The following is a 25,062-nucleotide window of genomic DNA, read 5'->3' as shown; positions in this document are numbered from 1 at the left end:
ATACAAAAGTCTCCAAAACCGCTGATAATGCATCAATTGAAAGTGGGGAACTGGAGGGTCCTGCAGCCACCTCGAGGGGATCAGGTGGAGATATATGTGTGGCAGGGTCCCTGCTAATCCCGGACACTTTGCCAGTAAAAAATTTGAAAACGAAAAATAAAAATATTTTCTTCTTTTTTTTTTATGTGTAATCTCCCAGCGCAATAGCGCCCCTCAGCGTACCTGCTTTGGACCCCCACAGAGAGAGAGAGAGACCCTAAGGGCTCACCACCAGATGCAGAGAAGCTTCTACCAAACTGCTCCCAGCGCTGTCCTAAGCAGACCAGGAAGTCCTGTGATAGCTTTCCCGGGTAAAGGAAGTGGCTCCGCCCCTATACACGCCTTCCGGCGCTCCCAGTGCTACTCCTCGAGGTAGCTGGGTACATCAAACATGGCCACCCCCATGCAGGAGACAACAGGCTACGGCAAAATGGCGGCCTGCTTGACCTGCGGCCTGCGGCCTGTGTAAACAATGGCGGTTCCTATGCGGCCTATGGGCCTGCGGGATCCGTGCGGCCTGCAGCAAGATGGTGGCGGCCTGCTGATCTTGTGTGGCTTCTACCGGAGGATTGGCGGCGGCCTGCGGATGGCTATGGACCTGACAAGTGCAGCCTGCGGGAGGATGGCGGTAGCCCCTGTGCTGCATCACTCTGCATAGGGTAGGTGCTTAACCTTTTACCTACATGCCAGTACTTTCTATGATTATCTAATTAGTCAGCTCCCAAACCAAGCCTCATGGAGCGTCAGCTCCCAAACTAAGCCTCATGGAGCGTCAGCTCCAAAACCAAGCCTCCTGGAGCGTCAGCTCCCAAACCAAGGCTCCTGGAGCGTCAGCTCCCAAACCAAGCCTGCTGGAGTGTACCTCCTATTCACCAAATCGCACTCTCAAAAGGAGGATCTGTGAACATGTCATAGGACAGAGGGGGAACCTTAGGATCAAAGGGTCCGACCATCCCCAGAGGGGCCCGTATCCATCCCAAAAACCCGACAGGGGGAAAGGGGGAACATCTACTCACCATACCGGAACCGACGGGCACCCCCTCTTAACAGAACCCCTCTCCACCGAGGTGGGGGGCTGTCGACCAATGCGGACGCCATGACTCAGATTCCGACTGGTCGTAGGCGTCCTAGCGAGATGTTTCACTCGCAAGGCCAGTCCCCATCCAGCGGGACTATGTCGTAGGCCGACCCAGCGCGGAGCTAGGGCCTGCACACGCTTGTAGGCTGAACTGGGGTGACCACTGTATCTCAACATCCAGCCCGTCGCCCAACTCCAGCATAATTGCTTGAGTGTGTCGCGGCTGATCCAGCGCGGAGCTGGAGTCTGCACGCGCTTGTAGGCTGAACTGGGGTGACCACTGGATCTCAACATCCAGCCCGTCGCCCAGCTCCAGCATAATTGTTTGAATGTGTCGCGGCTGATCCAGCGCGGAGCTGGAGTCTGCACGCGCTTGTAGGCCGGCTGGGGTGACCACTGGATCTCAACATCCAGCCCGTCGCCCAGATCCGGCATAATTTGCTTGAAGATCTCACAGGAAACTGGAGAAAAAAGCTAACTAAAAAAGGATTTATCTAAAAAATCTTGCCAGGACCAAAAGATCCCAGCAAGGAACTTAGGTCCTTACTCCTGACTAGACAGAAAAAAACTGACATCCTGTAGCAGGAAGTGAGAGGATATACCCTCTGGGACTGCCCCTAGGGTGTGGCCAGAACGTTTTCTTCTGCCTAGTGTCCTACTCCTGTAGAGGGCAGTATAACCCAATTTGATATGAATCAAAGAGGACTGCGTCTGTCAATGAGCAACAGAGAAATTAGGCATTCACAGGATAAAGAAGTAAGTGTCGGCCATTCCAGGCCCCAAAAATTAACCCACATGTGTTTACCTGACAGCTAAGAACGTAGTATTCTGTGGGTGAAGGTACATTAGGCATTCACAGGTAACTGAAGTAAGTGTCTGCCATAAAAGGCACCAAAAAATAGCCCACATGGGTTTACCTGACAGCTAAGAATGTAGTATTCTGTGGCTGAAGGTACATTATGCATTCACACAGTATACAGAAGTGTCGGCCTGTATAGGCTGCAAAAATTAGCTCACATGGTTTGAACTGACAGTAAAAAACGTAGTTTTTGATGGCTAGAGGTACGGTAGGCGTTCCCAGTACACAGAACCGTAAGTGTCGGCCTGTATATTCCCTGGTGGGGTGTTATGTGTAGATAACACCCTGCTTCAATCTGTGATATTGGGGGGCCACAAGTTTATCACACCAGTTCTACAAATAATTGGCCAGTATCTGTTGTCAATGTGTGTAGCACAGTTAACACAGCAAAAGAGGCCAAATTTTTGCAGGACTAAAATACAATCTTAGAAAAGTATACTGTTAAAAAACACCCCACTTCAATATGTGCTATTGGGGGGCCACTGGTCTATGACACCAGTTGTTCAAAAAATTGGCCAGTGAGTTTGGCACTGTGTGTACCAGACTTCACTCAGCAAAAGAGGCAATATTGTTGTAGGACACAGATACACTTGAAAAAGTTTACTCAGATAACACCCCACTTTAATATGTGGCATTGGGGGGGGGGGGGGGAATTGGTCTTTCACACCAGTTATAATACATTATAAATGTTTTTGTCACTATAATATGCTTTCTACAAAGTATATTATACTGTGGATTACCCCCCCCCCCTTTTTAGTGCACTGCACAGCAATACCAAAAAATTTGCAGCCCTTTACATGACTTTTGTGGACATTACAGAGCAATTTGTGTGTGACTGCAGCCGATCTCTAACTGCCCCTACAGCAACCACAGGATACCTAGTAGGCCCTATAGTAAAGAGACTGTAATAGACCCTAAAACGACATTGGAGCATTTTAAATGACTTTTGTGGACATTAAAGCGGAGTTCCACCCTGGGTATACTTTTTTTAATACAAATACCCCCGGGACAGTCAGGGTTAGTACATTCCACAATGCTTAGCCTCTGATCTGTCCCGGGTCGCACTTACCTTTTAGGAGAAATACTTACCTTGAAAAAGTATTGTCCAGCGCTGCCATCTAAGGTGTGGGCAGCTTGAAGCCAGCGCGATCCTCTTCTGCGTCCTCTTCGGTCCCACGATGCACTGCACCGGCCCCGCCGTCACTTCCGGTGCACGCGCGTCATCCCTCCACATGCCCAGAAGCTGTTTAGAAGGGAATGACACGCGCGCACCGGAACTGACGTCGGGGGCCGGTTCAGGCGCATTGATTCCTGGGAGCGATGACGTTCAGCTCCCAGGAATCATTGCAAAGCCAGGAAGTGATGAATCGCCGTGGCCGCCGAGGGGAGGAAGAAGGAAGTAAGGTAAGTATATTTTCTTCTATACGAAGTAAGTAAATAATAAAAAAAAAAATTGCGATTATCCATTTGTTTTTCAGGTGACCCGGAGCGAGAAGATGGAGGCAAGTATAAATTTAGGGTGGAACTCCACTTTAACAAAGCGATTTCTGTTCGACTGCAGCCGATCTCCAACTGCCCCTACAGCAACCACAGGATACCTCTCCCTAAGCTCAAAAGATACTAGACCTATACTGAAATACCAGCCCTCAAAAGGACTTTTGTGAATCTTCACAGCGCTACGTGTCTAGCAAACTCTCCCTGACGAGCACAGCAGACCTCTCCCTACACTGGCAGAAAGCGGAATGTGAAATGGCCGCCAGATCGGGTCTATTTATAGGGTAGGGGGACTGTCCATGTGCTGGAATGTTTCAATTGGCTTTCCCGTTCCACCTGACGGCTGTGTTATCGGTCAAAGTCCTTCTGAATGAAAAAGAAAATGGCGGCGCGGACATATTTGCGAACATCAGCAAAAGTCTGACTTTTTGCGAATTTGCGAACAAGCAAAATTCGCCGCGAACCGCAAGGCCATCTCTAATGACCATATAATCCATTAGTATAAACTGATGAGGTGAGAAGGTGATTGGTGGGAAAGGTGACACATCTCCAAAATGTGAAAATGTTGCGGTCCCGTAAGTGGGGAAATATTCTGACCCTGAAAGAGTTAATCTAAGTTTCCACACTATATATGTGTGTATCATCATCTGCTGGAGATAAAAGAGGTCACAGTGACTATGGAGGAAGAGGATGGACATGACAGAGGGGGGGGGGGGGGGGTTACTGGCTGTAAATAGAAAATAAGATCTTATTACCTCTTCGGCAACCACATCCAGCAATGTCTCATCTCTACGTCCCCCAACTCACCTCTCACCCGGAACTTCCTATTTATACAGGACATCACTTCCTGTCTTCCATAGAGACTTCCTGTCTGGGTAGAAGTGAGATCACCACCTTGTGGATGTCAGAGGAACTTCAGCCCCAAGAAACGTCTCATAGTGTGAACAGGGCCTTGTGCTGTGTGTGTATGTACTGTATATCCTTATAGATGGGTCATCTCCACTCCCACCAAGGGGGATAGAAATATATTACTGCCTAGTCCAGCCTTTCTCCACCAGGGTTCCTCCAAAAGGTTTCTAGGGGTTCCTTGAGCAATGAACAGTTTCTGTCTCTAAGTAACAACTGACATCAATGATCTGTAAGGGGGGCAGTCTTCCCACTGATGACAATGCAGGAATGTTCTTCTCCCATTGGTCACTAATGTAATGGAACCACTACACTGACTACGACATAAGGGAGTCCTTCCCCTGTTGGTCCCCAATGTAAGGGACCATTACACTGACAACTGATATAAGGGGTCCTTCTCCCATTGCTCCCCAATGTATGGACCACTACACTGACCTATGATATATGGGAGTCCTTTGCCCATTTGTCTCCAATATAGGGGACCACTACACTGACCACTGATATAAGGGTTCCTTCTCCCATTGGTTGTCAATGTGAGGGACGACTACACTGACTACAGATATAAGGGGGTCCTTCTCCCATTGGTCACCAATGTAAGGGACCACTACACTGACCACTGATATAAGGGGTCCTTTCCCCAATGGTCACCAATGTAAGGGACCACTCATATAAGGGGGTCCTTCTCCCATTGCTCACCAATGTAATGGAATATTACACTGACGTCTGATATAAGGGCTCCTTCTCCCATTGGTCACCAAAGTAAGGGACCACTAATATAAGGGGTCCTGCTTCTATTGGTCACCGATATAATGGACCACTACACAGACCTCTGATATAAGGGGTCCTTCCCCCTTTGGTCACCACGTGGCCACTCACTAAAACTAGAGGAAAAACGGTTTAACCTTAAAATACGTAAGGGGTTCTTCACTGTAAGAGCAGTAAGGATGTGTAATTCTCTTCCACAAGCAGTCGTATCAGCAGGGAGCATCGATAGTTTCAAACAACTATTAGATGGGCACCCTAAAGACCACAACATACAGGGGTATTCAATGTGTGGTTAACAGTAAACACACACACACACATCATAGGTTGAACTGGATGGACTGATGTCTTTTTTCAACCTCACTAACTATTTAACTACCCTTGGCTGTATATGATATACTCCTGACCACTGCACTCTGTACCCTGGGCTTATTATGATATACTCCTGACCACTGCACTCTGTACCCTGGGCTTAATATGATATACTCCTGACCACTGTACTCGTTACCCTACCCAAGACGTTAAGACACTTCGGGTTGAATGTGCCGTCACCACTTACAGAGAAGCCAAGCCCCTTGATTTGTATGCCCACTGAATTGCTTAAATGATCCATGCAGCAACCGCTCTGGATGAGGCCCGCATCCCTTTTCCTATTCGAAATCGATCCGAGTGAGGAAAAGAAATCCAAAACAAAGGGAAGATCCCATATTGGGAAATCTCGGCTTCCTCTGAGGCCTAAGTCTCAAACCACCTTTGAAGAAATGGTGAACCAGTGCATGCTTATCCCAAGAAACTCCTGTGAAAGCTGAGATGACTGATACCTGAACCTAGAACATCCTGTATTGTAGGAGTCGTATCAGGGTAGATTCTAGGAGACAAGTAGCAAGAGAACTTTGCCCAAATCCTCTCGTAAACTCTGTTTGTGCTACTCCGCCTAGCGTTCAGAAGAGTAGGAATAGCTTCTGCTGGACATCCTAGGGCCTCCAGCCTCCCCCTCTCAAGAACCAAGAACCAAACCTTGAGGTGCAGACGTGCCAGGCACGGGTGTAGAGCAGGACTTTGAGATAAAAGATCCGGCCTGAGAGGCAGGGGGGGAGATTGGAGCCCGGTAACCGAGTAGTGTCAGTAAGGGAAACCATGGCCTGTTGGGCCAGTATGGAATTATTGCTAGAACTTCCACTGCTTCCATCCTGAGCTTCTGTAGGAATTGAAGAATGATCGGGACAAGAGGGAAGGCATAGGCTCTGTGAAACTTCCAACAATCCGTGAGAGCATCTACCCCGAAGGCTTGGGGGGTCTCGGAATCTTGTGTAATATTTTGCAAGCTTCTTGTTGCATGGAGCTGCAAACAGGTCGACCTCCGGAAGAAAGCCTAGGGACTGAACCCACTTGAATACCTCTTTGTTGAGGGACCACTCGTTGTTGTCGAGTGTGACCCGGGAGAGAAAATCCGCCTGCAGGTTCTGTACTCCTGGAACATATGCTGCCGACAGATAGGACAGATTCTTCTGGGCCCAGGACATAATCGGTTTCACCTCCCAAAGCAAGGACCAGCTGCGGGTTCCACCTTGTCTCTTCACATAGGCTACGGCCATTGTGTTGTCTAGCCTGAGTATTACAGATGACCCTCAAATTAGATGTCGAACGGCCTGAAGAGCCCTGAAGGCCGCCCTTAGTTCTAGAATATTGTAGACTACTCCACGGGAAGAGAAGCTCCACTTGCTCTGTGCCACTTTGGACAGAAAATGGGCTCCCGAACCCGTGCTGCTGGCATCTGATGTTACCGTGACCCATGGGAGCTATGGAGTGACAGTTCAGAAGGTTCTCCCATAGCAACCACCAGGGAAGACACCTCTTCATGGTTGCTGTTAAAGCTATGCGTTGAGCCAGGTCTTCTGACTTCCACTGCTGTAGAAAGCCTATCTGGAAGGGCCGTGGCTTCCATAGTGCACTCTTCACCATGGGAGCTGTTGCTACTAGAGTCCCAGTTATCTTCAGACACTGTTGAGCAGTGAGATGAGAGGAGGAAAGGGCCAGTGAAACCCTGTCCCTGACCAATGGAATCTTCTCATCGGGCAGAAAGATGGTACCGCCCGCCGTATTGAACTGTGCCCCCAGAAAGATGAGAGACTGAGTGGGCACCAGGTGGCTTTTTTCAATATTCAGGATCCACCCAAACTCTTGAAGGACCTTGATCACTTGGTCTCTGTGTTCAAGGAGTTGAGACTTCTGTCTTGGGACAGAAGGAGAAGATCGTCCAAATAGTGGTGCAGTCTGATGCCCCTGACTCTGATTAAGGCCACCACTGCCAACAAGACCTTCAAAAACGTGCGAGGCAATGTGGAAAGCCCGAAGGGGAGACAGGTAAACTGGAAGTGACTCCTTCCTGTGGCAAAATGAAAAAATTGTTGAAAACTACTTGCGACGGGAACGTGAAAGTATACATCTTTTAAATCTATGGATATCAGCTAATGTCCCGGCTGAACTGAATGTTGAATTGTCAAGAAAGACTCCATTTTTAATCCTTCTCTGCGAATAAACCGGTTTAGGTGTGTCAAGTCTATGACGGGCCTCCAGGCACTGTTCTTTTTTCCGGACCATAAAAAGAGGTAAGTAGATACCCTGCCCTCTTTCGATTTCTGGAATGGTAACCACTGCGTCCTCCCTTGGAGGTCTTCTGAAAAGAGGACTGTCTGGATTTCCAGCCTCTACCGTAGCTTTTTCCTGGCTTGTAGCTACATGGCTTGTTTGGAGCCAACAGGGCATCTATCCTGAGGGAGGAACCCCGACCTACCGCCAGTGGCCCTAGTAATAGCACTTTCTAATTTGTTCCCAAAGAGAGAAGAACCCTCAAATGGGATCCGACACCACACTTGCTTAGATGCGGCGCCAGCTACCCAAGGCCGAAGCCAGAGCGCTCGCTTGGCAGTCAAAGAAGATAGCATCACTCGGGCCAGAAGATGGATGATGTCAATGGACGCCTCGCCCAGGAATGCTGATGCCATCTTCAATTCCTGAATGGGAGAGCTGCTGGCCACCTCTTCAGGGACACCCTTAAGAGTCTCCTCAATGTCTTCGGTCCAGATTTCCATTGCCTTAGACGTTGTGGCCAGGGCCAAAGCTGGTTTGCAGGCCATGCCTGCTGTAAGATAGACTCGCTGTCTAAGTCAGAGTCAATTCTTCTCTCCAATGGATCCTTAAAGGAGGCCGCATCTTCCAGAGGGAGAGTTACGTGCTTGACAAGCCTCATAACTGCCACATCCCCCAAAGGAGGGGACTCTAGATGCTTCACCTCCTCCTGTTTAAATGGATAAAGTTTTGCCATTTTAGAGAGCATGGAATTTTTTCTCTCCACCTTGTTCCACTCTTCAGTGATAATTTCCCCTAGCTCTCCTAGGAATGGAAAGTTGAGACGTTCCTTGCTCAATTGCTTGAAAAAATGTTTGTTTGGGGGGAGAGACCGTAGGCTCTTCCCAATCGAGGGCCTCCCTTACCGCCTTTACAAGAGCGGGAACAAGCCCAAAATCAAACCCCACACAGGGATCGTCCGTATGTGAATCACTCTCTGATAGAAGGGCGACTTGGCTGGGAAGAGTCCAAGAAATCTTGACCCTGTGATTCCATTTGTGGGGGAGTGCGGATGAACAGAAGTTGCTCTTTGGTGGGAGACTCCCAGATCTGACAAGGAATCCTTTGGGACCTGTATCACCACTGACTCCAGATGCTGGTCCGTGTTTCCTCTTTCACCTGCTGCCTGAGCATAGCAACGGTCGCAGAGAGATTTTCCGTCTGGGACCTGCAGGCCGAGAAGACACCAGCGATTCAACAGGTAAGAGGCGCCCGCCCCCACCGCAGCAGGAACAGAATATACAATCATCCTTGTCTAAAATAAAAGAGGAAGCATTTAGGAAGCCATTATACAATAAAATGAAGGGGTGGAGAGGGAAGCACCACTAGAAACCAGGGAAGTTACTTGTGATTAGTTCAGACACCGTCAGCGCAGGACACCGGGCTTCGGGCAATACTGGGCCACCTGCAGCAGCTGGACTTTCTGGCCACCCTAGGAGTCTTCAGTTGCCCCATCCATACCTGGCTAATAGCAAGGGCTTATCGGAGGAAAGGACCATGTCGGACCACTTACATAATCATTTGACGTCCGTTGAAGGTAGGAGCGCCCCGTTATGTGTGCAACCAGAGGACAAAAAAGGAACATGGATGCTGAAAGGGAGCAAAGATTTATGGGAGTGGGGTCCTATAGGGTAGGAGAGGAGGCGGGACCTACCCGAACGTATGCTGCCATGGAGTCTGTCAGGAAAAAAAAAATTATTCAATTTCTTTATTTTCAGAAATATTGTGACAAAAAATTACAACTCCAAAAAACTGGCCATGCCTCTTACTAAATACTTCAGACTGTCTACCTTCCAAAAAGGGGTGATTCGGGGGGTAATTGTGCTGTCCTGGTGTTTTCTGGCCTTACGAAATGAGATTGGCCGTCAGTACATCGGGATCAAATATATATCCCATAATTTGTAGACGTGAGAACTTTCACACAAACCGATCAATAAACACCGATTGGGTATTTTTGTTACCAAAGACATGCAGAAGAATACATTGTGGGCCAAATTTATGAAGAAATTTTATTTTATTATTTTTTTTTTATATAACAAAAAAGTAGAAAAAACAAATTTTTTCAACATTTTCAGTAGTTTGTTTATAGCGCCTTTATGCACTTCAGCCCCGGAAGGTTTTACCCCCCCCCCCCTTCATGACCAGGCCATTTTATGCGTTACTTTGAGAGATCTCCAGCGCCCGGCTACCACTCCAAACCAACACACCAGGTCCTACAGCACACTACTTTCCTCCTTCAGCCCTGTCACCACTAAGGAAGTTGCCAACAACCTTTTCACAGCCCACCTCACCACCTGTCCCCTCACAATTACTGCAACCACCTATCCTAAACTCCCTAAACCACATCTTTCACCTCTCCCTCTCCTCCGGTCCCTTTCTCTCCCAGTTCAAACATGCACTGGTTACCCCCATACTTAAAAAAACCCTGACTGGACCTCACCTGTTTTAATAACTTAAGACCGAACTCCCTGCTCACGTTTGCCTCCAAGCTTCTTGAGCACCTTGTCCACAACCGTATGAGTTGCTACCTAACTGACAACAACCTTCTCAATCCACTACAGTCCGGCTTTTCCCCACAACATGCCACAGAAACAGTCCTACTAAAACTCACCAACGATCTGCTAAAACCAACGGCCAATACCGCATACTCATGGACCATTCTGCTGCCTTCGACACAGTTGACCACTCACTCCTTCTCAACAAACTCCACTCCCTTGGCCTCCGTGACTCGCTCTTTCCTGGTTCTCCTCCTACCTATCTAGGTGTCACATACAATACCACCTCTTCCTCCTTCTTTTGGGGTACCTCAAGGCTTCTTCCTTGGGCCCCTCCTATTCTCTCTCTATACCTCTTATCTGGGCCAGTTGATATCCTCCCATGTCTTCCAATACCACCTCCTATACCCAGATCGATCTCTCCTCCCCCCAACTCACCCCCCTCATGTATCACAAACTTACTGAGTCACACCACTTTCTTAAACTCAATCTTTCTAAAACTGAGCTTGTAATATTTCCTCCTCCCCGATCCCCTCCACATGACTTTACCATTGAGATCATTGGCACAACCATTGGTCCCTCCGCACATGCCAAGGTGCTGGGTGTAATCCTAGACTCAGACCTCTCCTTCTCCCCACATCTAATCACTGGCTAAATCTTGCCTCCTCAACCTCTGCAATATTTCCAGAATACTCCGCTTCCTGACTAACAACAACACAAAACAACTTATTCACCGCCACGACTACTGCAACTCCCTCCTCACTGGCTGACCTTTACATTAGCTCCTCCTTCCTTCAGTCTATTATGAATGCTGCTGCTAGACGAATACACCTTACTAACCGATCCGTGACTGTTGCTCCTCTCCGCCAATCCCTTCACTGACCTCCACCCCTCTCTGCCAATCACTCCACTGGCTTCCCCTCCCCCACTGTATAAAATTGAAAATACGAACCACAACATACGAGGCCATCAACAACATTGCCCCCAGCTACATCACTAATCTCATCTGCAGATATCGCCCAAAATCGCACTCTCAGCTCCTCCCAAGACCTCCTCATCTCTAGCTGCATTAATTCCTCCTTATGCTCACCTCCAGGACTTCTCTAGTGCCTCTCCCCTCCTCTGGAACTCCCTGCCCCAGTATGTCCAGTCAGCCCCTACCCTGTCCACCTTTAGGCGATCCCTGAAAACTCACTTATTCATGAAAGCTTACCCCACCTCCACCTAAGAACTGTCCCCAGGCCACCTCCTGAACCGTACTGTCCCCCCTCTATATTGTAAAGTGTAATTGAAGAATAATAATAATATCTGAGGTGTATATCAGGGTGTGCTTCTTCCCCACATGTCCACCAACATTCATATAGAAGGCATTTCCCACACTCAAGGCACTAATACACCTCCAGGGTTGGGTGGGACTCCTGATGTACAGGAAGACAGGACTTTAGTGAGGAGCAATTCCCTCACTCAGACCAGGAAAGTTCATTCTCCGCCGTGTCCAATCTCAGATGACTGTAAACAGAGGACTTCTGTGAGTTACACTTCCTCCAATCAGAAGAGGAAAGTGGATCTACCTCCGTGTGCGATCTTCGATGCATGTTAAGACCAGACTTAGTTTGAAAACATTTCCCGCACTCAGAACACGAATACAGCTTCTCCCGCTTGTGTGATCTCTGATGTGTGGAAAGAGTGGACTTCAATGAAAAACATTTACCGCACTCGGGACAGGAATACGGCTTCTGACCCGTGTGCAATCTCTGATGTGTAGAAAGTGTGGACTTCCTTAAAAAACATTTCCCGCACTCAGGACAGGAATACGGCTTCTCCCCTGTGTGCAATCTCTGATGTTTGTGAAAATTGATCTTCTGGGAAAAACATTTCCCGCACTCAGAACACGAATACAGCTTCTCCCCCTTGTGCAATCTCTGATGTTTGTAAAAATTGTTCTTCTGAGAAAAACATTTCCCACACTCAAGACAGGAAAACGGCTTCTCCCCTGTGTGCAATCTCTGATGTGTGGAAAGAGTGGATTTCATTGAAAAACATTTACCGCACTCTGAACAGGAATACGGCTTCTCCCCTGTGTGAGATCTCTGATGTATGAGAAGGCTGTACATGTCTAAATAACATTTCCCGCACTCAGGACAGGAACGTGCCCTCGCCTCCCTGTGAGACCATTGGTGGCTGCTGAGAGTGGATTTCCATGAAAAACATTTTCCACACTCAGAACAAGAAAACGGCTTTTCCCCCGTGTGAGTCCTCTGATGTTTGACAAGGTCTTTTTTGTGTACAAAACATTTCCCGCACTCAGAGCAAGAATACGGCTTCTCCCCCGTGTGCAGTCGCTGATGATTGTAAAGATTGGCCTTATTTGAAAAACATTTTTCGCACTCAGGACAGGAAAATGGCTTCTCTCCCGTGTGAGACCTCTGATGTGTGTAAAGATTGGAGGATATTGAAAAACATTTTCCACACTCAGTACAGGAATACGGCTTCTCACCTGTGTGAGATCTTTTATGCACATTAAGATCTCCTTTAAAACAGAAACATTTCCCGCACTCAGTACAGGAAAACCTCTTATGTGTTGGAAGGATCGCAGCCTCCCTCACAGTCTGAGGTACCTCAGGATAAGAGGAATACGATGGTCCGGCACTGTCCCTCACAGTCTGGGGTTCCTCAGGATAAGAGGAATACGATGGTCCATCTACACTGTGTGGTGCCGGATGGACATTTGAGGTTGCCGGGTTTTCTCCTGGACTATACTGTGTGATGTCCTCATCTTCTACTTTACAGTCTGGAGACAAAGTGAGACAATCCTTTGAGGTTTTCCTTATCTCTCGTCCATGTACTAAAATAGAAATACAAAGATTATTACAAGACATCAGCTGATTGGTTCCCTAAACCAGGACTCCGCCCACATCAGACAGCTTTGTCTGTGAGGATCTTACATCTCCTTTGTAGACTTCTGCATGTGGTGTGCCTGGGCCCACCCTAATCACCCCATGCACATTAAGCAAGCCAAAGATGATGCAATTTTCTTTCCTGTAACACAGTCAGTGTTGATGGAGGAATCCCTCCCACAGCCCCATTACGTTCTGCCGGTGGGGAGCCGTCTCTGCTGACAAAACATGATTATTGCCGGGGCTGCTGATACGGCTGTACTGCCGACCCTCCTGCCGAGATGTGGAACTGCGTTATTGTCAACTCTTGTAGCTCCCCCTGCAGTGCTGCCGGCTTCTTCTCCCTTTTTTCCACTGGCTGCATTTTAGTGGGATTGGCATCTTTGTCCCCACCCCACTGCTGTTTGACTCACCCTCCCCACTGTGCCCCCCCCCCCCCCCTCGAAGCACTGCCGGGTTCCCTCCTCTGCTCTTCCACTGGTAGCTCCTGCAGATACACAGGAGGATCAATTTCAGGATGGAGAGCGGGGGAAGGGGCAGGTAAATATTTTACCAGACCTTCCTTTCCGTAATGAGCACAGCTCCCGTGGAGCCTCATCACAGAGTGAAGCTGAGGCTGCAGAGAAAGGGCCTGGGGAATCTCTGTCCTCAATCCCTTTCTCTGTCTCAACTGCGTCCCCAACACCCGGGCCGAGGACAGCGGCTGGTTGGTGGACTGCTGGGAGCCAGGACATACAGCGGGGGTTGGCAATAGGCGGGGCAAGCCAGCGCATCCTGCACGAAGAAGAAGGGGGGAGGGAGGAGAGTCGGGCCGGGGACAGGATCTCATAGCACTGGTGAGACCCAGGCTGCACAAACCCCCATCCTCCTCAACGTTACCACACCCTATGAGATGACAGGCTGCAACCACCAAACCCCCCCCCCCCCGGGTGATAACAGAGTATATAGTGCAGGGGTCAGGAGTATGTATTGTACAACATAGAGTATATAGTGCAGGGGTCAGGAGTATGTAATGTACAACACAGAGTATATAGTGCAGGGGTCAGGAGTATGTATTGTACAACATAGAGTATATAGTGCAGGGGTCAGGAGTATGTAATGTACAACATAGAGTATATAGTGCAGGGGTCAGGAGTATGTAATGTACAACATAGAGTATATAGTGCAGGGGTCAGGACTCATAATACTTGTGTTCAGTAATCAGTTGCAGAGGTCCCACACAGCTGCCTCCCATCTCCTGATACTGCACTCAGTGACTTGGGTGTGAGACTATACAGACATATCCCTCCACCAGGCACAGCCAGCAAATAACAGAGCAAGTAACCCTGGGAGAATTGTTCTGTCAGAGATCTTGCTAGACCTGGGCATGGGGCAGAAGACTCAGAGTACATACCCCAGGTGTCTAGACTGAGCAACATCTATGGTGAAATCGAAAATCTTTCTGCCAGCTGAACCCCAGAATCTCCATAAATCCAGTCTAGAGACATAAATTGTGTCTGCAGCACAGAGAAGGAAGATTATCCGAGAGAAATACAGGAATACAGGACGGGGAACACAGCTCAGGAAAGTGACCAGGGGATTACAGGCTGATATCACCCAGTCCCCCCCCTACTCTGGACCAATCAGTGAGCAGTATGGGTGGAGGAATGTATTTAGTGTTAATGACCCACCTGTGATGATCTCTGTAGGAGTGTCCTCCTCTATAAATGTCCCCGTTATTCCATCCTCCTCCATAGACTGCCGATCATCCCTCACATACGTCTCTTCTTCTTCTGATTTAACCTCAAATTCTATATCGATTGGATCTCCACTCTAAACCAAGAAAATAAGAGAGAATATCATCTGTAAAATATAAGCTTACATACAAAATCCACATATCATCTCCACCAGTCCATGTTCTAGATCAGTGGTTCTCAACTCCAGTCCTCAGGATCCACTAACAGGCCAGATTTTAAATATTACCTTGGGGAGATGGAGACTAGAGTACTGCAATCACTGAGCAGTAAATTATATCACCTGTGTTGTATTTCAGTTATCTTGCAAACCTGGCCTGTTAGTGGGTCCTGAGGACCGGAGTTGAGAACCACAGTTCTAGAGGCTCCGTCCCACCAACCTTGTAACATGTTGGGATGGTGTGACCTTCCTGTGTGGAATCCCGGGAATACAGAGGACGGGGACATCTCTCTGGTGGGTTCCTGGTATTAGGTGGCTCCATCATATCCTTGCGTCCTTCTGAAAACTTCTCCATCACTCCATACTCCTCATCCTCCTCTTTATACTCTTCTTTTACAGCAATATTATCATCCCCGAGGTTTCCACTCTGAATATATAATAAAACATTCATTGTAACAAACTTGCTGTGTATAAATCATAACTACCAATAATTGTCAATCTACCTGATGATGGTGAGGGATGGTGTGACCTTCTTGAGTGGAATCCCGGGAATACAGAGGACGGGGACATCTCTCTGGTGGGATTCTGCAGCTGGATGACTCCACCATGGTGTCCTGGTACAGATCTTTGTGTATTTCTTCCATCACCCCATCCTCATCATCTTCCTCTTTTATCTCTTCTTTAACCTCAACTTTAGAATCTCTCAGGTTTCCACTCTGAATATATAATAAAAATGACATCAATGGTAACAATGCAGATAATGTACAGATCCTAATGATACTATCAGTGATTGTTCCTCATCTACCTGATGATGGTGAGGGATGGTGTGACCTTCCTGTGTGGAATCCCGGGAATACAGAGGACGGGGACATCTCTCTGGTGGGTTCCCATTACTGGATCCATCTGTAGGAAACACACACACTGACTGAATACATTGTTTCTATGTGTTTATCAGATGATGGGGGATCTAGGTGGATCCTCCGTACTGCTCTCTCCTTTACAATAAAGTCTCCTCTTACCCGGTGATGTGAGAGGCGGCTGATTCTCCATCATGACGTCCTTGTAGAGATCCTTGTGTCCTTCTAAATACTCCCACTCCTCCATGGAGAAATAGACAGTGACATCCTGACACCTTATAGGAACCTGACACACACAATGATACAGTCACCATCCAGACACATCCCTTGTGTTGAATCTTAACAGACATCAGGAATAGTTCTTTCCTCCTCCATAAAGATTATAAAATCAAACATACGTATTATAAATCCACCTCTAAATAACACCCCCCATCCCGTATTATCATATAATCCATTAGTATAAACTGATGAGGTGAGAAGATGATTGGTGGGAAAGTTGACACATCTCCAAAATTAAGAGAATCTTCCGGTCCCGTAAGTGGGGAAATATTGTGACCCTAAAGTGGTTAGGTTAATCTAGGTTTCCACACTATATATGTGTGTATCATCATCCGCTGTGACTATGGAGGAAGAGGACGGACATGACGGGGGGGGGGGGGGGGGGTTTACTGGGTGTAAATAGATAATAAGATCTTATTACCTCCTCTGCTGCCACATCCAGCGATGTCTCCTCTCTACTTCCTCCTGACTCACCTTTCACCCGGAACTTCCTATTTATACCTGACATCACTTCCTGTCTTCCATAGAGACTTCCTATCTGGGTAGAAGTGAGATCACCACCTTGTGGAGCTCAGAGGAAGTGCAGCCCCAAGATACATTTTGTAGTGAGAACACGGCCTTGTGCTGTGTGTGTATATACTGTATATCCTTATAGATGGGTCATCTCCACTCCCACCAAGGGGGGAGAAATCTATTACTGCCTAGTCCAGCCTTTCTCAGCCAGGGTTCCTCAAAAAGGTTTCTAGGGGTTTTCAAGTAGAGTGCCTTGCTTACGAGTTGGCCCATTATTATTATATTCTTTCTATATTCGTTGTTCTATATACTGCTATGGCTTTATGTTTAATATACCACATGCCATACAGTCATTAACATTAATTGTGGACAGAGTAGTGTTTTCATTTTTTTGTCAAAATTTTTGCCTTTTTTCCATTTTATTCATTCTATTTGCAGGTTTTTCTATTCCCCATTGTGCATCCCGGAGACCCATTGTCCAACCCGGCACGGGGTCCGGGACCTTTGCTTATGGTCCCGCTATTTCCGGTGGTTAGGTCGATAACTGCTGACACCAACATGGTGTCTTCCTTACTTCCGGTGTACGCCGCCATCTGCGTCATCACGCAGTGACGGCGTCACATCCCGTGCCGGTGGGAGACGCCCTGCCGGCCACGCTCCCGCCCCTTACGATGACGCACGTCCTGTGCACGTCGGGGGTGTGCGGGGGGCGGGTCTGGCGAGTGCCGCCCAGGGAGCCCACAGCTGTCAGGGGGCTGAGATGCAATCACACTGATTGCTTTCACCCAGCACATTCCCTATTTAGGCACCACTCCCAGCGTGGATCATTCCAGACATCCACTACTGGGAGAAGGCTCGCCTAATAAGTACCATTTCAAGGTTGGTATAAAACAATTTCTTTTCAATATTTTTCAAAAAAATTTTTTCATTTTTTTCAATTTTTCTGCTCCATCTTTGAATGTTAATTGCTACCCGTGTTTGCTCTGGGGAGCAAATTTACTGACCACCAACTTCTTGCTATAGTTTTTGGTGCTCAGTTAGGTCTCAAGTGCATGTGGACAATTTTACTAGTGGCCAAACAAAGTAATTGCACCACAGGCTAAATTGGGACAATTCCCATGACATTTTTGTGCCTATTTATTGGCCTTACCCCCTTTTTTTTCTATATTTTTTTATATACAATTGCATTTTTTGTACTTTGTTGGCAAACTGTATTGTCAAACAGTTTATATCACTGCCTCAATCAAACAGGCAACTACAATACATGTGTAGACCTTGCTCCCCCTTTTCACCCACTTGTTCTGCTGCATATATATGATGTGTATACAGAACAGTTGAGTGTTGACACACATTCATTATTTCTATTATTACTTTTTGCAGTATGATGTGATTGGCCTCCGCCCGACTGATTAGGCTATAATTGGACTCCAGTTGAGACACTTGGTCTCTGGTTTGCACATCCCACCTGCTCCATTTCTTTTGGTACCATCTTGACCTTATATTTGTATAAACCTTCTCTACAAGACTACTACTTCCTGTGGGTGCTATATGAAAATCCTTGTTTTTATCTGGCGGCAAAACAATTATTTATGTTCATATTCCAACCAACCATGTAAGTTTACCTTCAACTGTCTCATTCGTTACAGTGAATACATGCATATACATATAATATGGTATATTCTTTTCTGTATTTTGCAATTTGTCTGTTGTCTTTTATGACACATATGCTCTTTCCAATACTTACAGAAATAACTATTTCCAGTACAATCCCTGAAGAAGAGGTTTCCACCTCGAAACGTTGGATCATACCTGGAATAGTCGGTTGAGTGTATATGCACATTTTTAAACACCAGTTTTGCCAATTTTTATTGTATATTTAACATATATATCTTGTATATGTTTTTCTCTTTTTTCTTTGTATACATCAATAAATATTTATGAATACTCAAAACAATTTCTATTTTTCTCGAGTGGCCTATAAATGTTCTGCATATTCGGGATGTGGCACTCACCTTTAGGAACATAGCGGGAACACACCTATATATATATATATATATATATATATATATATATATATATATATATATATATATATACAGTGGGTACGGAAAGTATTCAGACCCCCTTACATTTTTCACTCTTTGTTATATTTCAGCCATTTGCTAAAATCATTTAAGTTCATTCTTCTTCCTCATGAATGTACACATAGCACCCCATACTGACAGAAAAACACAGAATTGTTGACATTGCTGCAGATTTATTAAAAAAGAAAAACTGAAATATCTTATGGTCCTAAGTATTCAGACCCTTTGCTCAGTATTTAGTAGAAGCCCCCTTTTGATCTAATACAGCCAGGAGTCTTTTTGGGAAAGATGCAACAAGTCTTTCACACCTGGATTTGGGGATCCTCTGCCATTCCTCCTTGCAGATCCTCTCCAGTTCTGTCAGGTTGGATGATAAACATTGGTGGACAGCCATTTTTAGGTCTCTCCAGAGATGCTCAATTGGGTTTAAGTCAGGGCTCTGGCTGGGCCATTCAAGAACAGTCACGGAGTTGTTGTGAAGCCACTCCTTCGTTATTTTAGCTGTGTGCTTAGGGTCATTGTCTTGTTGGAAGGTAAACCTTCGGCCCAGTCTGAGGTCCAGAGCACTCTGGAGAAGGTTTTTGTCCAGGATATCCCTGTACTTGGCCGCATTCATCTTTCCCTCGATTGCAACCAGTCGTCCTGTCCCTGCAGCTGAAAAACACCCCCACAGCATGATGCTGCCACCACCATGCTTCACTGTTGGGACTGTATTGGACAGGTGATGAGCAGTGCCTGGTTTTCTCCACACATACCGCTTAGAATTAAGGCCAAAAAGTTCTATTTTGGTCTCATCAGACCAGAGAATCTTATTTCTCACCATCTTGGAGTCCTTCGGGTGTTTTTTAGCAAACCCCATGCGGGCTTTCATGTGTCTTACACTGAGGAGAGGCTTCCGTCGGGCCACTCTGCCATAAAGCCCCGACTGGTGGAGGGCTGCAGTGATGGTTGACTTTCTACAACTTTCTCCCATCTCCTGACTGCATCTCTGGAGCTCAGCCACAGTGATCTTTGGGTTCTTCTTTACCTCTCTCACCAAGGCTCTTCTCCCCCGATAGCTCAGTTTGGCCGGACGGCCAGCTCTAGGAAGGGTTCTGGTCGTCCCAAACGTCTTCCATTTGAGGATTATTGAGGCCACTGTGCTCTTAGGAACCTTAAGTGTTGCCAAAATCTTTTTGTAACCTTGGCCAGATCTGTGCCTTGCCACAATTCTGTCTCTGAGCTCTTCAGGCAGTTCCTTTGACCTCATGATTCTCATTTGCTCTGACATGCATTGTGATCTGGAAGGTCTTATATAGACAGGTGTGTGGCTTTCCTAATCAAGTCCAATCAGTATAATCAAACACAGCTGGACTCAAATGAAGGTGTAGAACCATCTCAAGGATGATCAGAAAAAATGGAAAGCACTTTAAGTTAAATATATGAGTGTCACAGCAAAGGGTCTGAATACTTAGGACCATGTGATATTTCAGTTTTTCTTTTTTAATAAATCTGCAACAAGGTCAACAATTCTGTGTTTTTCTGTCAGTATGGGGAGCTATGTGTACATTCATGAGGAAGAAGAATGAACCTAAATGATTTTAGCAAATGGCTGCAATATAACAAAGAGTGAAAAATTTAAGGGGGTCTGAATACTTTCCGTACCCACTGTATATATATATATATATATATATATATATATATATATATATATATATATATATATATATATATATATATAGTTTTTTTTTTTTATATAGAATTCTGAGTTTGAAAGTCAGAATTCTGAATATAAAAAGTCAGAATTCTGACTTTTTAAACTCAGAATTCTGACTTTTAATTTCAGAATTGTGTTTAATAAATTTTAGCATGGTCCAAACTTGTCATATCAGAATTCTGTCTTTCAAACTCAAAATTCTGTAAAAAAAAAAAAAATATATATATATTTTTAAGTTCAGAAATCTTTCAAAAAATGTTTTTATGATGGCCCCAGGGCTCTTCCATACCTGATCAGCGCCACTCCAGTCATTTGATGGCGCTGTACTGCACTGGTGACGGGTTGGAAAAAAAAATGTATTCAATTTCTTTATTTTCAGAAATATTGTGACAAAAAATAACTCCAAAAAACTGGCCATGCCTCTTACTAAATACTTCAGACTGTCTACCTTCCAAAAAGGGGTGATTTGGGGGGTAATTGTGCTGTCCTGGTGTTTTCTGGCCTTACGAAATGAGATCGGCCGTCAGTACATCGGGATCAAATATATATCCCATAATTTGTAGACGTGAGAACTTTCACACAAATCGATCAATAAACATCAATTGGGGATTTTTGTTACCAGAGACATGCAGAAGAATACATTTTGGGCCAAATTTATGAAGAAATTTGATTTTATTGATGTTTTATGACAGAAAATAGAAAAAACATTTTTTTTTCAACATATTCAGTATTTTGTTTATAGCGCCTTTATCCACTTCAGCCCCGGAATGTTTTACCCCTCTTCATGACCAGGCCATTGTAGAGATCTCCAGCGCCCGGCTACCTCTCCAAACCAACACACCAGGTCCTACACCACACTACTTTCCTCCTTCAGCCGTGTCACCACTAAGGAAGTTACCAACAACCTTTTCACAGCCCACCTCACCACCTGTCCCATCATAATTACTGCAACCACCTATCCTAAACTCTCTAAACCACATCTTTCACCTCTCCCTCTCCTCCAGTCCCTTTCTCTCCCAGTTCAAACATGCACTGGTTACCCCCATACTTAAAAAAACTCTGACTGGACCCCACCTGTTTGAATAACTTAAGACCCATCTCCCTGCTCACGTTTGCCTCCAAGCTTCTTGAGCACCTTGTCCACAACCGTATGAGTTGCTACCTCACTGACAACAACCTTCTCAATCCACTACAGTCCGGCTTTTCCCCACAACATTCCACAGAAACAGTCCTACTAAAACGACCTGCTAACTGCTAAAACCAACGGCCAATACCGCATACTCATGGACCTTTCTGCTGCCTTCGACACAGTTGACCACTCACTCCTTCTCAACAAACTCTACTCCCTTGGCCTCCATGACTCACTTTTTCCTGGTTCTCTTCCTACCTATCTCAGTGTCACATACAACACCACCTCATCCGCTCCTCTTCCTCCATCTTTTGGGGGTACCTCAAGGCTCCATCCTTGGGCCCTACCAATTCTCTCTCTATACCTCTTCCCTGGGCCAGTTTATAACCTCCCATGTCTTCCAATACTACCTCCTCATCTCTAGCTCCATTAATTCCTCCTCCTATGCTCACCTCCAGGACTTCTCTAGAGCCTCTCCCCTCCGCTGGAACTCCCTGCCCCAGTATGTTCAGTCAGCCCCTACCCTGTCCGACTTTACATTCCACAGAAACAGTCCTACTAAAACTCACCAACGACCTGCTAACTGCTAAAACCAACGGCCAATACCGCATACTCATGGACCTTTCTGCTGCCTTTGACACAGTTGACTACTCCTTCTCAACAAACTCCACTCCCTTGGCCTCCGTGACTCGTTCTTTCCTGGTTCTCCTCCTACCTATCTCAGTGTCACATACAACACCACCTCTTCCGCTCCTCTTCCTCCTTCTTTTGGGGGTACCTCAAGGCTCCGTCCTTGGGTCCTACCAATTCTCTCTCTAAACCTCTTCCCTGGGCCAGTTGATAACCTCCCATGTCTTCCAATACCACCTCTATGCTGACGACACCCAGATCGATCCCTCCACCCCCCAACTCACCCCCTCACGTATCACAAACTTACTGAGTCACACCACTTCCTCAAACTCAATCTTTCTAAAACTGAGCTTGTAATATTTCCTCTTCCCCAATCCCCTCCCAATGACTTTACCATTGAGATCATTGGCACAACCATTGGTCCCTCCGAACATGCCAAGGTGCTGGGTGTAATCTAGACTCTGACCTCTCCTTCTCCCCACATCTAATCACTGGCTAAATCTTGCCTCCTCAACCTCTGCAACATTTCCAGAATACTCCGCTTCCTGACTAACAACAACACAAAACAACTTATTCACCGCCACGACTACTGCAACTCCCTCCTCACTGGCTGACCTTTACATAGGCTCCTCCTCCCTTCAGTCTATTATGAATGCTGCTGCTAGATTAATACACCTTACTAACCGATCCGTGACTGTTGCTCCTCTCCGCAAATACCTCCACTGGCTTCCATTCAGTGTCCTCCACCCCTCTCTGCCAATCCCTCCACTGGCCTCCATTTAGTGTCTTCCACCCCTCTCTGCCAATCCCTCCACTGGCTTCCATTCAGTTTCCTCCACCCCTCTCTGCCAATCATTCCACTGGCTTCCATTCAGTGTCCTCCACCCCTCTCTGCCAATCATTCCACTGGCTTCCATTCAGTGTCCTCCACTCCTCTCTGCCAATCTCTCTACTGGCTTCCATTCAGTGTCCTCCACCCCTCTTTGCCAATCACTCCACTGGCTTCCCCTCCCCCACTGTATAAAATTGAAAATACTAACCACAACATACGAGGCCATCCAAAACATCGCCCCCAGCTACATCACTAATCTCATCTGCAGATATTGCCCAAATCGTACTCTCAGCTCCTCCCAAGACCTCCTCATCTCTAGCTCCATTAATTCCTACTCATATGCTCACCTCCAGGACTTATCTAGAGCCTCTCCCCTCCTCTGGAACTCCCTGCCCAAGTATGTGCAGTCAGCCCCTACCCTGCCAGCCTTTAGGCGATCCCTGAAAACTCACTTATTCATGAAAGCTTACCCCACCTCCACCTAAGAACTGCACCCAGGCCACCTCCTGAACCGTACTGTTCCCCCCTCTACATTGTAAAGTGTAATTGAAGAATAATAACACTATCTGAGGTGTGATTCTTCCCCACATGTCCACCAACATTCATATAGAAGACATTTCCCGCACTCAAGGCACTAATACACCTCGGGGATTGAGTGGGATCCCTGATGTACAGGAATACAGGACTTTAGTGAGGAGCAATTCCCTCACTCAGACCAGGAAAGTTCATTCTCCGCCGTGTCCAATCTCAGATGACTGTAAACAGAGGACTTCTGTGAGTTACACTTCCTCCAATCAGAAGAGGAAAGTGGATCTACCTCCGTGTGCGATCTTCGATGTATGTTAAGACCAGACTTAGTTTGAAAACATTTCCCGCACTCAGAACACAAATTCCCCCCCTTGTTGTGTGATCTCTGATGTTTGTAAAGATTGGTCTTACGAGAAAAACATTTCCCGCACGCAAGACAGGAATACGGCTTCTCCCCCCTGTGCAATCTCTGATGTGTAGAAAGACTGGACTTCATTGAAAAACATTTACCGCACTCGGGACAGGAATACGGCTTCTCCCCCATGTGCAATCTCTGATGTATGTAAAGACTGAACGTATCTGAATAACATTTCCCGCACTCAAGACAGGAACACGGCTTCTCCTCCGTGTGCAATCTCTGATGTTTGTGAAGATGGCTTTTCTGAGAAAAACATTTCCCGCACTCAAGACAGGAATACGGCTTCTCCCCCGTGTGCAATCTCTGATGTGTAGAAAGACTGGACTTCACTGAAAAACATTTTCCACACTCAGTACAGGAATACGGCTTCTCACCTGTGTGAGATCTTTTATGCACATTAAGATCTCCTTTCAAACAGAAACATTTCCCGCACTCAGTACAGGAAAACCTTTTATGTGTTGGAAGGATTGCAGCATCCCTCACAGTCTGAGGTTCCTCAGGATAAGAGGAATACGATGGTCCGGCACCGTCCCTCACAGTCGGAGGTTCCTCAGGATAAGAGGAATACGATGGTCCAGCACTGTCCCTCACAGTCTGAGGTTCCTCAGGATAAGAGGAATACGATGGTCCGGCACTGTCCCTCACAGTCTGAGGATCCTCAGGATAAGAGGAATACAATGGTCCAGCACCGTCCCTCACAGTCTGAGGCTCCTCAGGATAAGAGGAATACGATGGTCTGGCACTGTCCCTCACAGTCTGAGGCTCCTCAGGATAAGAGGAATACGATGGTCTGGCACGGTCCCTCACAGTCTGAGGTTCCTCAGGATAAGAGGAATACGATGGTCCGGCACTGTCCCTCACAGTCTGAGGTTCCTCAGGATAAGAGGAATACGATGGTCCGGCACTGTCCCTCACAGTCTGGGGTTCCTCAGGATAAGAGGAATACGATGGTCCATCTACACTGTGTGGTGCCGGATGGACATTTGAGGTAGCCGGGTTTTCTCCTGGACTATACTGTGTGATGTCCTCATCTTCTACTTTACAG

General features: G+C 46.7%; 3 protein-coding genes across 3 annotated transcripts in view; all 3 read right to left on the bottom strand.

The window, feature by feature from the left end:
* The window catches only part of LOC309562616 (uncharacterized protein), a 679,009-nt gene that overhangs the window by 563,914 nt on the left and 90,033 nt on the right, over positions 1-25,062 (bottom strand). Inside the window, 1 exon segment of the mRNA XM_082266869.1 lies at positions 12,436-12,832. Coding sequence (XP_082122995.1) covers positions 12,436-12,832 — 397 coding nt within the window.
* Positions 1-25,062, bottom strand: part of LOC309562621 (uncharacterized protein) — a 478,591-nt gene that overhangs the window by 372,690 nt on the left and 80,839 nt on the right. The gene's annotated exons all lie outside the window — the stretch shown is intronic.
* Positions 1-25,062, bottom strand: part of LOC309562718 (uncharacterized protein) — a 125,551-nt gene that overhangs the window by 31,205 nt on the left and 69,284 nt on the right. Inside the window, exon 8 of the mRNA XM_082267006.1 lies at positions 15,555-15,767. Coding sequence (XP_082123132.1) covers positions 15,555-15,767 — 213 coding nt within the window. The remainder of the gene's footprint in view (positions 1-15,554; positions 15,768-25,062) is intronic.

This window comes from Pelophylax lessonae (genome assembly GCF_965119305.1).
Source record: "Pelophylax lessonae genome assembly, chromosome: 9".
NCBI classification, from domain to species: domain Eukaryota; kingdom Metazoa; phylum Chordata; class Amphibia; order Anura; family Ranidae; genus Pelophylax; species Pelophylax lessonae.
This window is presented reverse-complemented; position numbering and strand designations above follow the sequence as displayed.